Genomic DNA, 15,959 nt, shown 5'->3' on the forward strand with positions numbered 1-15,959 from the left:
TCCTCCCTCTCTTCCTCTGTATTGTCCAGTGCCCTCTCCCACTCTCGGTCCCTCCCTCTCTTCCTCTGTATAGTCCAGTGCCCTATCCCACTCTCTGTCCCTCCTCCCCTTCTCCCTCTCATCCTCTGTATTTTCCAGTGCCCTCTCCCACTCTCTCTGTCCCTCCTCCCTCTCTTCCTCTGTATTGTCCAGTGCCCTCTCCCACTCTCGGTCCCTCCTCCCTCTCTTCCTCTGTATAGTCCAGTGCCCTATCCCACTCTCTGTCCCTCCTCCCCTTCTCCCTCTCTTCCTCTGTATTGTCCAGTGCCCTCTCCCACTCTCTGTCCCTCCTCCCCTTCTCCCTCTCTTCCTCTGTATTGTCCAGTGCCCTCTCCCACTCTCTGTCCCTCCTCCCCTTCTCCCTCTCTTCCTCTGTATTGTCCAGTGCCCTCTCCCACTCTCTGTCCCTCCTCCCCTTCTCCCTCTCTTCCTCTGTATTGTCCAGTGCCCTCTCCCACTCTCTCTGTCCCTCCTCCCTCTTCCTCTGTATTGTCCAGTGCCCTCTCCCACTCTCTCTGTCCCTCCTCCCTCTTCCTCTGTATTGTCCAGTGCCCTCTCCCACTCTCTCTGTCCCTCCTCCCTCTTCCTCTATTGTCCAGTGCCCTATCCCACTCTCTCTGTCCCTCCTCCCATTTTCCTTTCCCCCTCTCTTCCCCATCCCTCTTTGTATTGTCCAGTATAAAGTGTCTCTGTGTGTGACTGAGGGGCAGAGTGGAGCATGGTGTGGAGCACTGGGACAGAGACCAAGCCAACACATTTTGTATTCCCAGTCAAAACCACTTTGACACTCATCATTCACTAATAAAGTGCATGGCAACATGGAGACCAGCCAGACAGAACTGATATTATTAAACAGGATAGCATTTGACAGGTTTCTCAAAAAAGTGTCAACAACAATAGGGTGTGAAAACTAGAGGTTGACCGAATAGTCGGCATGGCCGAGTAATTAGAGACGACTTGAAGTTCATAACAAATCGGCATTCGCCAAACGGGGGATGATATAACAAAAGCGCATTCGCAAAAAAAAGCACAATCGCTGCACGTACCTAACCATAAACACCAATGCCTTTCTTAAAATCAATACACAGAAGTATATTTTTTAAAACCTGCATATTTAGTTAAAAGAAATTCATGTTAGCAGGCAATATTAACCAAGTGAAATTGTGTCACTTCTATTGCGTTCAGTGTAAGCAGAGTCAGGGTATATGCAACCGTTTGGGCCGCTTGGCTCGTTGCGAACTAATTTACCAGAATTTTACAAAATTATGACATAACATTGAAGGTTGTGCAATGTAACAGCAATATTTAGACTTAGGTTAGCCACCCGTTGGATAAAATACGGAACGGTTCCGTATTTCACCGAGAAAATAAATATTTAGTTTTCAAAATGATAGTTTCTGGATTTGACCATATTAATGACCAACGGCTCGTATTTCTGTGTTTATTATACACTGCTCAAAAAAATAAAGGGAACACTAAAATAACACATCCTAGATCTGAAGGAATTAAATATTCTTATTAAATACTTTTTTCTTTATATAGTTGAATGTGCTGACAACAAAATCACACAAAAATGATCAATGGAAATCAAATATCAACCCATGGAGGTCTGGATTTGGAGTCACACTCAAAATTAAAGTGGAAAACCACACTACAGGCTGATCCAACTTTGATGTAATGTCCTTAAAACAAGTCAAAATGAGGCTCAGTAGTGTGTGTGGCCTCCACGTGCCTGTATGACCTCCCTACAACGCCAGGGCATGCTCCTGATGAGGTGGATGGTCTCCTGAGGGATCTCCTTCCAGACCTGGACTAAAGCATCCATCAACTCCTGGACAGTCTGTGGTGCAACGTGGCGTTGGTGGATGGAGCGAGACATGATGTCCCAGATGTGCTCAATTGGATTCAGGTCTGGGGAACGGGCGGGCCAGTCCATAGCATCAATGCCTTCCTCTTGCAGGATCTGCTGACACACTCCAGCCACATGAGGTCTAGCATTGTCTTGCATTAGGAGGAACCCAGGGCCAACCACACCAGAATCTGGTCTCACAAGGGGTCTGAGGATCTCATCTCGGTACCTAATGGCAGTCAGGCTACCTCTGGCGAGCACATGGAGGGCTGTGCGGCCCCCCAAAGAAATGCCACCCCATACCATGACTGACCCACCGCCAAACTGGTCATGCTGGAGGATGTTGCAGGCAGCAGAACGTTCTCCACGGCGTCTCCAGACTGTCACGTGTGCTCAGTGTGAACCTGCTTTCATCTGTGAAGAGCACAGTGGCGAATTTGCCAATCTTGGTGTTCTCTGGCAAATACCAAACGTCCTGCCCGGTGTTGGGCTGTAAGCACAACCCCCACCTGTGGACGTCGGGCCCTCATACCACCCTCATGGAGTCTGTTTCTTACCGTTTGAGGAGACACATGCACATTTGTGGCCTGCTGGAGGTCATTTTGCAGGGCTCTGGCAGTGCTCCTCCTGCTCCTCCTTGCACAAAGGCGGAGGTAGCGGTCCTGCTGCTGGGTTGTTGCCCTCCTACGGCCTCCTCCACGTCTCCTGATGTACTGGCCTGTCTCCTGGTAGCGCCTTCATGCTCTGGACACTACTGACAGACACAGCAAACCTTCTTGCCACATCTCGCATTGATGTGCCATCCTGGATGAGCTGCACTACACCTGAGCCACTTGTGTGGGTTGTAGACTCCGTCTCATGCTACCACTAGAGTGAAAGCACCGCCAGCATTCAAAAGTGACCAAAACATCAGCCAGAGGAAGCATAGGAACTGAAAAGTGGTCTGTGGTCCCCACCTGCAGAACCAGTCCTTTATTGGGGGTGTCTTGCTAATTGTGAAATGTATTGTCACTCAGTGTTGCTTCCTAAGTGGACAGTTTGATTTCACAGAAGTGTGATTGACTTAGAGTTACATTGTGTTGTTTAAGTGTCCTTTTTATTTTTTTGAGCAGTGTATTATAACTAAGTCTATGATTTGATATTTGATAGAGCAGTCTGTCTGACTGAGCGGTGGTAGGTGGTAGCAGGCTCGTAAGCATTCATTCAAACTTTACTGCGTTTGCCAGCAGCTCTTAGCAATGCTTGAAGCATAGCGCTGTTTATGACTTCAAGCCTACGAACTCCTGAGATTAGACTGTCAATACTATAATGCCTATTAGAACATCCAATAGTCAAAGGTATATGAAATACAAATGGTATGGAGAGAAATAGTTGACGCGTCATAATTCCTATAATAACTACAACCTAAAACTTCTTAACTGGGAATATTGAAGACGAGAAGCTTTCATATGCTCTGAGCAAGGAACTTAAACTTTAGCTTTTTTACATGACACATATTGCACTTTTACTTTCTTCTCCAACACTGTGTTTTTGCATTACTTAAACCAAATTCAGCATGATTCATTATTTATTTGAGACTAAATCGATTTTATTTATGAATTATATTAAGTTAAAATAAAAATGTTCAGTTAGTATTGTTGTAATATATATAAATAAATAATAATCAAAAATTAAATAAACAAATAAAAATAAACATTTGGCCGATTAATTGGTATCAGCTTTTTTTGGTCCTCCATTAATTGGTATCGGCGTTGAAAAATCATAATCGGTCGACATCTAGTGACAACCCATACATGGCACATACAAAATATATTGTAGTATACACACACACACACGCATCACAAGCACACACACACCAAAAGCACACACACACAGATAAACACTCACCGTGTGGCAGGCAGGCCTCTCTTTCCAAGGTCGGCTCTGACTCTCTCTCCTATGTGGCGATACACATCCACCAGCGATGCTGTGGCAGCCTCACGCACCTGCACACAGGATACACAACATCCCACAATATTATCTCATCTTTGGATTTTATCTTTATTTATTCAGTATCATTATTATCTAAACACTTAAATAATATTTCATTTCATATTATTCACATTTTAGTCAAATAGCAGATGGAGATAAGAATTACTGTAGCATTAAACATCTATTGGCCCTTAACTCTAAACATAAGCATCCTATTGGCTCTTGACTCGAAACAGGAGCATCATAACTCAAACTTGTGGACAGTAGCCAGAGGAGTCAACAGTACAGACAGCCAGGGACTCAGAGGGGAGTCAGTGAGTTCTCCCACTGTAAGGTCACCGTTTCTTTTTATTTAACCAGGTAGACTAGTTGAGAACAAGTTCTCATTTACAACTGCGACCTGGCCAAGATAATGCAAAGCAGTGGGACACAAACAACATAGTTACACATAGAATAAACAAACATACAGTCAATAACCCAATAGAAAATCTGTATACAGTGTGTGTGTAAATGAAGGAGGAAAGGCAATAAATAGGCCAGTGGCGAAGTAATTACAATTGCGCAAATTAACACTGTAGTGACAGATGTGCAGATGAGGATGTGCAAGTAGAAATACTGGTGTGCAAAAGAGCAGGAAAAAAATTAATATGGGGATGAGGTAGGTAGTTGGTTGGATGGGCTATTTACAGATGGGCTGTGTACAGCTGCAGAGATCGGTAAGCTGCTCTGACAGCTGATGCTTAAAAATAGTGAAGGAGATATGGGTGTGCAGCTTCAGTGATTTTTGCAATTTGTTCCAGTCATTGGCAGCAGAGAACTGGAAGGAAAGGGGGCCAAAGGGGGTGTTGGCTTTGGGGATGAGCAGTGAAATATACCTGCTGGAGCGTGTGGGTGTTGCTATGGTGACCAGTGAGCTGAGAAGGCGGAGCTTACCTAGCAAAGACTTATAGATGACCTGGAGCCAGTGGGTTTGGCGACGAATATGTAGCGAGAGCCAGCCAATGAGATCATACAGGTCGTAGTGATGGGTAGTATATGGGGCTTTGGTGACAAAACGGATGGCACTGTGATAGACTGCATCCAGTTTGCTGAGTAGAGTGTTGGTGGCTATTTTTTAAATGACATCGCCGAAGTCAAGGATCGGTAGGATAGTCAGTTTTACGAGGGTATGTTTGGCAGCATGAGTGAAGGAGGCTTTGTTGCGATATAGGAAATCGATTCTAGATTTCATTTTGGATTGGAGATGTTTAATGTGAGTCTGGAAGGAGAGTTTACAGTCTAACCAGACACCTAGGTATTTCTAGTTGTCCACATATAAGTCAGAACCGTCCAGAGTGGTGATAGTAGGTGGCCGGGCAGGTGCGGGCAGCAATCGGTTGAAGAGCATGCATTTAGTTTTGCTTGCATTTAAGAGCAATTAGAGGCCACGGACGGAGTGTTGTATGGCATTGAAGCTCGTTTGGAGGTTTGTTTGCACAGTGTCCAAAGAAGGGCCAGAAGTATACAGAATGGTGTCGTCTGCGTAGAGGTGGATCAGAGACTCACCAGCACCAAGAGCGACATCATTGATATATACAGAGAAAAGAGTCGGCCCGAGAATTGAACCGTGTGGCATCCCATAGACTGCCAGAGGTCCGGACAACAGGCCCTCCGATTTGACACACTGAACTCTATCTGAGAAGTAGTTAGTGAACCAGGCGAGGCAGTCATAAGAGAAACCAAGGCTGTTGAGTCCCGCCCACACACAACCCATTCTGCCTCTGCGCTCAGCCCATCAGAATTCCAACTTCCTACACACACACACCGTCAGGAGTGTATGTGTGGTCAGGACAGACAGGATGAGTGACCTCAGATCGGCAGAAGATAATGCATGAACTTTCCATCGACTCACACCCCCCCACACACACACACCTCTTACCCCCCAGTGAGATGTGACTTCACAACCTTCATTCTCACTGGGCTTGCAGGACTTGGCAGGGTGTATTCATATGGTGCCAGTGTGTGTTAGCGCTGTGCTAAAAGGAGGATGATTTTCCATAAACACACAGATTAGGTCCACTCCTCTGAGTGGGATTAAAACACTGGGGGGGGGTACACACACATATGAGCCGTGCACTCGAGATGTGATTGGCTTGGTGTGTTGTAAAGGGTGCTGTGATTGGCTTAATACTGCAAGTGTTAAATTCTGATTGGCTGAGAGCAGAGGCAGAATGGATTGTGTGTGGGCGGGACTGCCAAGGAATATGGGGGATGGTGATTGGTCGGGACAAAAAAAAATGACATTCACGAGTTTATCTGACACTGGGGAAGTAGATAAAAGACCACGTTGCCCACAAAATAAACAAATACTAATGCAGCTGCTCTTTCTCTTCACTAACGATGCGAGTGTGTGTTTAGTCTTCGGTCTGTTGCTCGTAGGGTATCCTAACCTATTCATTGATGATGGGCCTTGCTTTACTGACGTGAGACGTTGCAAGCCAAGAAATTGCAAGATACAGTTTTTGATTGGCAAATAGGCCTAGTGCACGGTTTTGACTTTCTGCCTGGTGGCCGACCTGACTGTGCCCCTCCCCTCTCTCTCAGGCCCTTGCTAGCTCGCTATGAAAGATGCAAGTGTTTGTGTTCTTGTAAGTATGCCAACTAATCAGTCTCCTCCATTCCAAAAATACTGAATCGTAAGTCGATTCCTAGAGGAAGATGGGTACTTTATACTAAATGTCTTGGTAACCACAGTATTTAATGAACTTTAAAGTACTTCTGTAGGAGAAAACGGTCTACACACAGGCAGCTCGAGATTATTTGATTAACAGTTCTGGTTGCCTAGTGATGGACGTTCGTCCCGCTTCGGAAGTGGCATTCCTTTACAGACAAGTAAAATGCCCGTTCAGTGGGGCTTTGAAACTATCTCCAGAGAAGGTTTTGTGTGGGCATTTAAAAAGCCATAGTGTAACCTTACAGACAAACCAACATGCCGTAGCCGAGGTGCTTTAAAGGGGATAGGACTGAGGTAGATATAAAGTTCATTCCCCAGTCCTTAAGGTCATAAGTAACAGAAACATTTTTCTGCATTGTGAATAGACGTGGAATTTTATGATTTGTTTTTAATAATTTTAACGGAAAACCAAAAAAAGAAATGGCAGTTTAAAAGTGAAGCAAAACGATCCATTTGTCACATCCCTAGAGTGTAGGAGGATAATGAATGGGTAGCTGATCCAGACCCTAATGATTGGGTGGGACGAACACAATAAACAACTAAGAAAAATCAATAGTTACATATCAGGATATACATTTATGATAAATTGTATCGTTTTGACAATGCTGCAATATCATTTTTGCGCTAGTTGGCTGTACCTGCAGCTTGTTCTCCATCTTAAAAAACAAACTAATAGGGAGCCAACATGTTCTCAGCACTTTTATTTTCCTGACTGATCAGAAGTCGTTGGCCCTCGTCTCTCTGCAGCAGACATATGTTGAGCAATATGTTTAGAACATCGAATCCCAATAAAATCTCATTATCGAATCGCAATTTATATAGAATCTTGAGAATTGAAATACATATCGTATCAGCACCTAAGTATGGTGATGATAACGTATGGTGAGGTCCCTGGCAATTCCCAGTCTTAATAAAAACACACAATAATCACTCTGTGGGTGAGACGGGGTTGGGGTCTCATGTTTCAGTGGTGAAACCAGGGTTCTCTCTCACCCAGCTATTTAACAGTCTCCCATTGACTGGCTAATAACAGAGGAAACGATTAGAATAAGAAACTCCAGCACACTGGACCTCCTGTATTGTCGTATACTCCAGCACACTGGACCTCCTGTATTGTCGTATACTCCAGCACACTGGACCTCCTGTATTGTCGTATACTCCAGCACACTGGACCTCCTGTATTGTCGTATACTCCAGCACACTGGACCTCCTGTATTGTCGTATACTCCAGCACACTGGACCTCCTGTATTGTCGTATACTCCAGCACACTGGACCTCCTGTATTGTCGTATACTCCAGCACACTGGACCTCCTGTATTGTCGTATACTCCAGCACACTGGACCTCCTGTATTGTCGTATACTCCAGCACACTGGACCTCCTGTATTGTCGTATACTCCAGCACACTGGACCTCCTGTACTGTCGTATACTCCAGCACACTGGACCTCCTGTACTGTCGTATACTCCAGCACACTGGACCTCCTGTACTGTCGTATACTCCAGCACACTGGACCTCCTGTACTGTCGTATACTCCAGCACACTGGACCTCCTGTACTGTCGTATACTCCAGCACACTGGACCTCCTGTACTGTCGTATACTCCAGCACACTGGACCTCCTGTACTGTCGTATACTCCAGCACACTGGACCTCCTGTACTGTCGTATACTCCAGCACACTGGACCTCCTGTACTGTCGTATACTCCAGCACACTGGACCTCCTGTACTGTCGTATACTCCAGCACACTGGACCTCCTGTACTGTCGTATACTCCAGCACACTGGACCTCCTGTACTGTCGTATACTCCAGCACACTGGACCTCCTGTACTGTCGTATACTCCAGCACACTGGACCTCCTGTACTGTCGTATACTCCAGCACACTGGACCTCCTGTACTGTCGTATACTCCAGCACACTGGACCTCCTGTACTGTCGTATACTCCAGCACACTGGACCTCCTGTATTGTCGTATACTCCAGCACACTGGACCTCCTGTATTGTCGTATACTCCAGCACACTGGACCTCCTGTATTGTCGTATACTCCAGCACACTGGACCTCCTGTATTGTCGTATACTCCAGCACACTGGACCTCCTGTATTGTCGTATACTCCAGCACACTGGACCTCCTGTATTGTCGTATACTCCAGCACACTGGACCTCCTGTATTGTCGTATACTCCAGCACACTGGACCTCCTGTATTGTCGTATACTCCAGCACACTGGACCTCCTGTATTGTCGTATACTCCAGCACACTGGACCTCCTGTATTGTCGTATACTCCAGCACACTGGACCTCCTGTATTGTCGTATACTCCAGCACACTGGACCTCCTGTATTGTCGTATACTCCAGCACACTGGACCTCCTGTATTGTCGTATACTCCAGCACACTGGACCTCCTGTATTGTCGTATACTCCAGCACACTGGACCTCCTGTATTGTCGTATACTCCAGCACACTGGACCTCCTGTATTGTCGTATACTCCAGCACACTGGACCTCCTGTATTGTCGTATACTCCAGCACACTGGACCTCCTGTATTGTCGTATACTCCAGCACACTGGACCTCCTGTATTGTCGTATACTCCAGCACACTGGACCTCCTGTATTGTCGTATACTCCAGCACACTGGACCTCCTGTATTGTCGTATACTCCAGCACACTGGACCTCCTGTATTGTCGTATACTCCAGCACACTGGACCTCCTGTATTGTCGTATACTCCAGCACACTGGACCTCCTGTATTGTCGTATACTCCAGCACACTGGACCTCCTGTATTGTCGTATACTCCAGCACACTGGACCTCCTGTATTGTCGTATACTCCAGCACACTGGACCTCCTGTATTGTCGTATACTCCAGCACACTGGACCTCCTGTATTGTCGTATACTCCAGCACACTGGACCTCCTGTATTGTCGTATACTCCAGCACACTGGACCTCCTGTATTGTCGTATACTCCAGCACACTGGACCTCCACTCCAGCACACTGGACCTCCTGTATTGTCGTATACTCCAGCACACTGGACCTCCTGTATTGTCGTATACTCCAGCACACTGGACCTCCTGTATTGTCGTATACTTCAGCACACTGGACCTCCTGTATTGTCGTATACTCCAGCACACTGGACCTCCTGTATTGTCGTATACTCCAGCACACTGGACCTCCTGTATTGTCATATACTCCAGCACACTGGACCTCCTGTATTGTCATTTACTCCAGCACACTGGACCTCCTGTATTGTCGTTTACTCCAGCACACTGGACCTCCTGTATTGTCGTTTACTCCAGCACACTGGACCTCCTGTATTGTCGTTTACTCCAGCACACTGGACCTCCTGTATTGTCGTATACTCCACCATAGAAACACAATGATTAGAACTTCTATGTTCTCCACAATGGGTTTAACGGAACTCAAACCAAAACCAGGTCTATAACAGGGCTTTCCTCTCTATATTACATTAACACAGCCAGAAGAGGACTGGCCACCCCTCATAGCCTGGTTCCTCTCTAGGTTTCTTCCTAGGTTCTGGCCTTTCTAGGGAGTTTTTCCTAGCCACCGTGCTTCTAAACCTGCATTGCCTGTGGTTTGGGGATTTAGGCTGTGTTTCTGTACAGCACTTTGATATATCAGCTGATGTAAGAAGGGCTTTATAAATACATTTGATTGAACATTCTCTACATGTTAGGCTTTAAATACAGACAGAGACAATTCAGGTTCACCCTCAAGCAGCGTCTCTTACCTGTGGGTTCTGATCTCCTGTCAGAGTGCAGAGGTACGGAACGATCTTACTGAGACTCAAAGGCTGAGCACCATACCTGAGGGGGGGTGAAGAGAGAGAGATGGTATGAGTTTAGTTGTGTAACCGACCATCATTCAGTAGCATTCACCAGTAGGCTTTAGAGAGACCTTTAGCTACGTAGCAGCTTAGAATTGACCACAACAGTGTTGCTATTAGCGAGGAGATGCTGAAGGCTTTAGGTTTAGAGAGTGGTGCATGCCTTAGACTAGTGTTAGCAGCATGAACTAACCCTGCAAGTCAAGTACTTTCTCCACTTCCCTAAATCCTAACACCAGTCCAATACTTTTAAATGGACGGCAGGTAGCCTAGCGGTTGGGCCAGTAACCGAAAGGTTGCTAGATCGACTCCCTGAGCTGACAAGGTAAAGATCTGTCGTTGTTCCCCCGAATAAGGCAGTTAACCCACTGTTCCTAGGCCGTCATCGGAAATAAGAATTTGTTCTTAACTGACTTGCCAAGTTAAATAAAAAATGTGGAGATGAGTGGAGAAGTGGATAGATTGGGACTCAGGGTAGGTCACTATAGAGCCACCAACTCTGACTTCTAATCACTCTCTCACACAGGTAAGAGGAGTCATTCTGGAGAGAGTGGGTGGTGTGGGTCTTTGTCCCTCACTCTCTCACACAAACAATATGATTATGTCCCATGTAAGCTGCAGTAGGGGATTCTGTTCTGTGGTATATGACCCTCTCTCTCCTTTCCTCTCCGTATGACCTGTGACCTCAGGAAGTGATTGATGGTGAAAGAGGAAGTACTCACATGTTGAGGGTGGCGCAGAGAACCAGACACACGCCCTCTCTGCTGCGGAAATTCTTATGTTTAAAACCAGGAAGCAACCTCTCCCACACATACTACAGAGAGAGATAGAGATTGAGAGAGAGTTAACATTGAAGGAGTCTATGGGAGGCAAACTGAAGGGGGCTCAGCAGATTACTGACAGAGAAGGTTACAGTGTCTGTGTAAGTAATTTTCCATGCAGTTCTGGTTATGTCCAGATGAGGGAGCTGCTGATACTGTCTTATTCTAGAGCTCGGCAGCTTTGGTGAATGATGTATTAATGATAGAATCAGAGGGAGAGAGACTGGGCTTTGGTTGCTGTAAACTCTTGCTCTCTGAGGTGAGCTTCTCACAGTTCTGCGCCTGAACTCCTCTACCCAGCAGGCCAAGCTTCTCACAGTTCTGCGCCTGAACTCCTCTACCCAGCAGGCCAAGCTGGTTAAAATATCCTGATTAAAGCCAGTTAGTTGTAATCCGGTTATAATGTAATGTGGCTGTAACAACGTTCTGCTAGGTGATCTACAGGAGCTGCAGACCTCCAGGCCTGACACCTAACACTCCTGGAATACAGGAAGTCAGGGAGTGTACAATCTGTCTGACCACGGGCGTGTGGCAGTGTGCGTCTTTACTCCTCTCTCTCACTTCTGTGCATGTCTCACCATAGGCGATGCTGTGTATATATGACGTGCGTGTCTCACCATAGGCGATGCTGTGTATATATGACGTGCGTGTCTCACCATAGGCGATGCTGTGTATATATGACGTGCTTGTCTCACCATAGGCGATGCTGTGTATATATGACGTGCGTGTCTCACCATAGGCGATGCTGTGTATATATGACGTGCGTGTCTCACCATAGGCGATGCTGTGTATATATGACGTGCGTGTCTCACCATAGGCGATGCTGTGTATATATGACGTGCTTGTCTCACCATAGGCGATGCTGTGTATATATGACGTGCTTGTCTCACCATAGGCGATGCTGTGTATATATGACGTGCTTGTCTCACCATAGGCGATGCTGTGTATATATGACGTGCTTGTCTCACCATAGGCGATGCTGTGTATATATGACGTGCTTGTCTCACCATAGGCGATGCTGTGTATATATGACGTGCTTGTCTCACCATAGGCGATGCTGTGTATATATGACGTGCGTGTCTCACCATAGGCGATGCTGTGTATATATGACGTGCTTGTCTCACCATAGGCGATGCTGTGTATATATGACGTGCTTGTCTCACCATAGGCGATGCTGTGTATATATGACGTGCGTGTCTCACCATAGGCGATGCTGTGTATATATGACGTGCTTGTCTCACCATAGGCGATGCTGTGTATATATGACGTGCGTGTCTCACCATAGGCGATGCTGTGTATATATGACGTGCGTGTCTCACCATAGGCGATGCTGTGTATATATGACGTGCGTGTCTCACCATAGGCGATGCTGTGTATATATGACGTGCTTGTCTCACCATAGGCGATGCTGTGTATATATGACGTGCGTGTCTCACCATAGGCGATGCTGTGTATATATGACGTGCTTGTCTCACCGTAGGCGATGCTGTGTATATATGACGTGCTTGTCTCACCATAGGCGATGCTGTGTATATATGACGTGCGTGTCTCACCATAGGCGATGCTGTGTATATATGACGTGCTTGTCTCACCATAGGCGATGCTGTGTATATATGACGTGTGTGTCTCACCATAGGCGATGCTGTGTATATATGACGTGCTTGTCTCACCATAGGCGATGCTGTGTATATATGACGTGCTTGTCTCACCATAGGCGATGCTGTGTATATATGACGTGCTTGTCTCACCATAGGCGATGCTGTGTATATATGACGTGCTTGTCTCACCATAGGCGATGCTGTGTATATATGACGTGCTTGTCTCACCATAGGCGATGCTGTGTATATATGACGTGCGTGTCTCACCATAGGCGATGCTGTGTATATATGACGTGCTTGTCTCACCATAGGCGATGCTGTGTGTATATGACGTGCTTGTCTCACCATAGGCGATGCTGTGTGTATATGACGTGCTTGTCTCACCATAGGCGATGCTGTGTGTATATGACGTGCTTGTCTCACCATAGGCGATGCTGTGTGTATATGACGTGCTTGTCTCACCATAGGTGATGCTGTGTATATATGACGTGCATGTCTCACCATAGGCGATGCTGTGTGTATATGACGTGCTTGTCTCACCATAGGCGATGCTGTGTGTATATGACGTGCTTGTCTCACCATAGGTGATGCTGTGTATATATGACGTGCTTGTCTCACCATAGGTGATGCTGTGTATATATGACGTGCTTGTCTCACCATAGGCGATGCTGTGTGTATATGACGTGCTTGTCTCACCATAGGCGATGCTGTGTATATATGACGTGCTTGTCTCACCATAGGCGATGCTGTGTATATATGACGTGCATGTCTCACCATAGGTGATGCTGTGTATATATGACGTGCATGTCTCACCATAGGTGATGCTGTGTATATATGACGTGCTTGTCTCACCATAGGTGATGCTGTGTATATATGACGTGCATGTCTCACCATAGGTGATGCTGTGTATATATGACGTGCATGTCTCACCATAGGCGATGCTGTGTATATATATGACGTGCTTGTCTCACCATAGGCGATGCTGTGTGTATATGACGTGCTTGTCTCACCATAGGCGATGCTGTGTGTATATGACGTGCTTGTCTCACCATAGGCGATGCTGTGTATATATGACGTGCTTGTCTCACCATAGGCGATGCTGTGTGTATATGACGTGCTTGTCTCACCATAGGCGATGCTGTGTGTATATGACGTGCTTGTCTCACCATAGGCGATGCTGTGTGTATATGACGTGCTTGTCTCACCATAGGCGATGCTGTGTGTATATGACGTGCTTGTCTCACCATAGGCGATGCTGTGTATATATGACGTGCGTGTCTCACCATAGGCGATGCTGTGTATATATGACGTGCTTGTCTCACCATAGGCGATGCTGTGTGTATATGACGTGCTTGTCTCACCATAGGCGATGCTGTGTATATATGACGTGCTTGTCTCACCATAGGCGATGCTGTGTATATATGACGTGCTTGTCTCACCATAGGCGATGCTGTGTATATATGACGTGCATGTCTCACCATAGGCGATGCTGTGTATATATGACGTGCGTGTCTCACCATAGGCGATGCTGTGTATATATGACGTGCTTGTCTCACCATAGGTGATGCTGTGTGTATATGACGTGCTTGTCTCACCATAGGCGATGCTGTGTATATATGACGTGCTTGTCTCACCATAGGCGATGCTGTGTGTATATGACGTGCTTGTCTCACCATAGGCGATGCTGTGTGTATATGACGTGCTTGTCTCACCATAGGCGATGCTGTGTATATATGACGTGCTTGTCTCACCATAGGTGATGCTGTGTATATATGACGTGCTTGTCTCACCATAGGTGATGCTGTGTATATATGACGTGCATGTCTCACCATAGGTGATGCTGTGTATATATGACGTGCTTGTCTCACCATAGGCGATGCTGTGTATATATGACGTGCTTGTCTCACCATAGGTGATGCTGTGTGTATATGACGTGCTTGTCTCACCATAGGTGATGCTGTGTATATATGACGTGCTTGTCTCACCATAGGTGATGCTGTGTATATATGACGTGCTTGTCTCACCATAGGTGATGCTGTGTATATATGACGTGCATGTCTCACCATAGGTGATGCTGTGTATATATGACGTGCTTGTCTCACCATAGGTGATGCTGTGTGTATATGACGTGCTTGTCTCACCATAGGCGATGCTGTGTGTATATGACGTGCTTGTCTCACCATAGGCGATGCTGTGTGTATATGACGTGCTTGTCTCACCATAGGCGATGCTGTGTATATATGACGTGCATGTCTCACCATAGGCGATGCTGTGTGTATATGACGTGCTTGTCTCACCATAGGCGATGCTGTGTGTATATGACGTGCTTGTCTCACCATAGGTGATGCTGTGTATATATGACGTGCTTGTCTCACCATAGGTGATGCTGTGTGTATATGACGTGCTTGTCTCACCATAGGCGATGCTGTGTATATATGACGTGCTTGTCTCACCATAGGCGATGCTGTGTGTATATGACGTGCTTGTCTCACCATAGGCGATGCTGTGTATATATGACGTGCTTGTCTCACCATAGGCGATGCTGTGTGTATATGACGTGCTTGTCTCACCATAGGCGATGCTGTGTATATATGACGTGCTTGTCTCACCATAGGCAATGCTGTGTGTATATGACGTGCTTGTCTCACCATAGGCGATGCTGTGTGTATATGACGTGCTTGTCTCACCATAGGCGATGCTGTGTGTATATGACGTGCTTGTCTCACCATAGGCGATGCTGTGTGTATATGAAGTGCTTGTCTCACCATAGGCGATGCTGTGTATATATGACGTGCTTGTCTCACCATAGGCGATGCTGTGTATATATGACGTGCTTGTCTCACCATAGGCGATGCTGTGTATATATGACGTGCGTGTCTCACCATAGGCGATGCTGTGTATATATGACGTGCGTGTCTCACCATAGGCGATGCTGTGACTTCCATACAGCGGAGGATGACTGTCTGACTCTGTTCTCTGACCTGGTCCTTACTGTCCCCCAACCGGTCCACTAACGCAGGGACCACTGTGGAGAGATGTCAGCACATAATATAATACATAACCATGTACCCTTTATTATGTACATTAAATCACACACACACACACACACACACACACACACACACACA

The 15,959-nt window shown here is 46.3% G+C and overlaps 2 protein-coding genes across 40 annotated transcripts in view; both read right to left on the reverse strand.

The window, feature by feature from the left end:
* The window catches only part of clasp2 (cytoplasmic linker associated protein 2), a 97,063-nt gene that overhangs the window by 70,179 nt on the left and 10,925 nt on the right, over positions 1-15,959 (reverse strand). For all 33 annotated transcript variants that reach the window (XM_052472346.1, XM_052472334.1, XM_052472332.1 and 30 more), the window contains exons 3-6: positions 15,753-15,856; positions 11,135-11,226; positions 10,317-10,392; positions 3,776-3,873 (exon numbers count right to left, since the gene is read on the reverse strand). In XM_052472346.1, coding sequence (XP_052328306.1) covers positions 3,776-3,873; positions 10,317-10,392; positions 11,135-11,226; positions 15,753-15,856 — 370 coding nt within the window. The remainder of the gene's footprint in view (positions 1-3,775; positions 3,874-10,316; positions 10,393-11,134; positions 11,227-15,752; positions 15,857-15,959) is intronic.
* Positions 7,055-10,297, reverse strand: LOC127909902 (uncharacterized). 7 transcript variants are annotated; one of them, XM_052472362.1, is made up of 4 exons: positions 9,671-10,297; positions 9,569-9,636; positions 8,528-9,479; positions 7,056-7,983 (listed from the first exon to the last, which is right to left on the reverse strand). In XM_052472362.1, the coding sequence occupies exons 1-4, from the start codon at positions 9,751-9,753 to the stop codon at positions 7,596-7,598; spliced, it is 1,491 nt and encodes a 496-aa protein (XP_052328322.1). In that variant the 5' UTR covers positions 9,754-10,297; the 3' UTR covers positions 7,056-7,595. The 7 variants fall into 7 exon arrangements, with proteins under 7 accessions (XP_052328319.1, XP_052328320.1, XP_052328322.1 ...); XM_052472358.1 differs by having other exon boundaries at positions 8,528-9,513; XM_052472359.1 differs by having other exon boundaries at positions 7,055-7,983; positions 9,569-10,297.

This window comes from Oncorhynchus keta, chromosome 20 (genome assembly GCF_023373465.1).
Source record: "Oncorhynchus keta strain PuntledgeMale-10-30-2019 chromosome 20, Oket_V2, whole genome shotgun sequence".
NCBI lineage: Eukaryota > Metazoa > Chordata > Actinopteri > Salmoniformes > Salmonidae > Oncorhynchus > Oncorhynchus keta.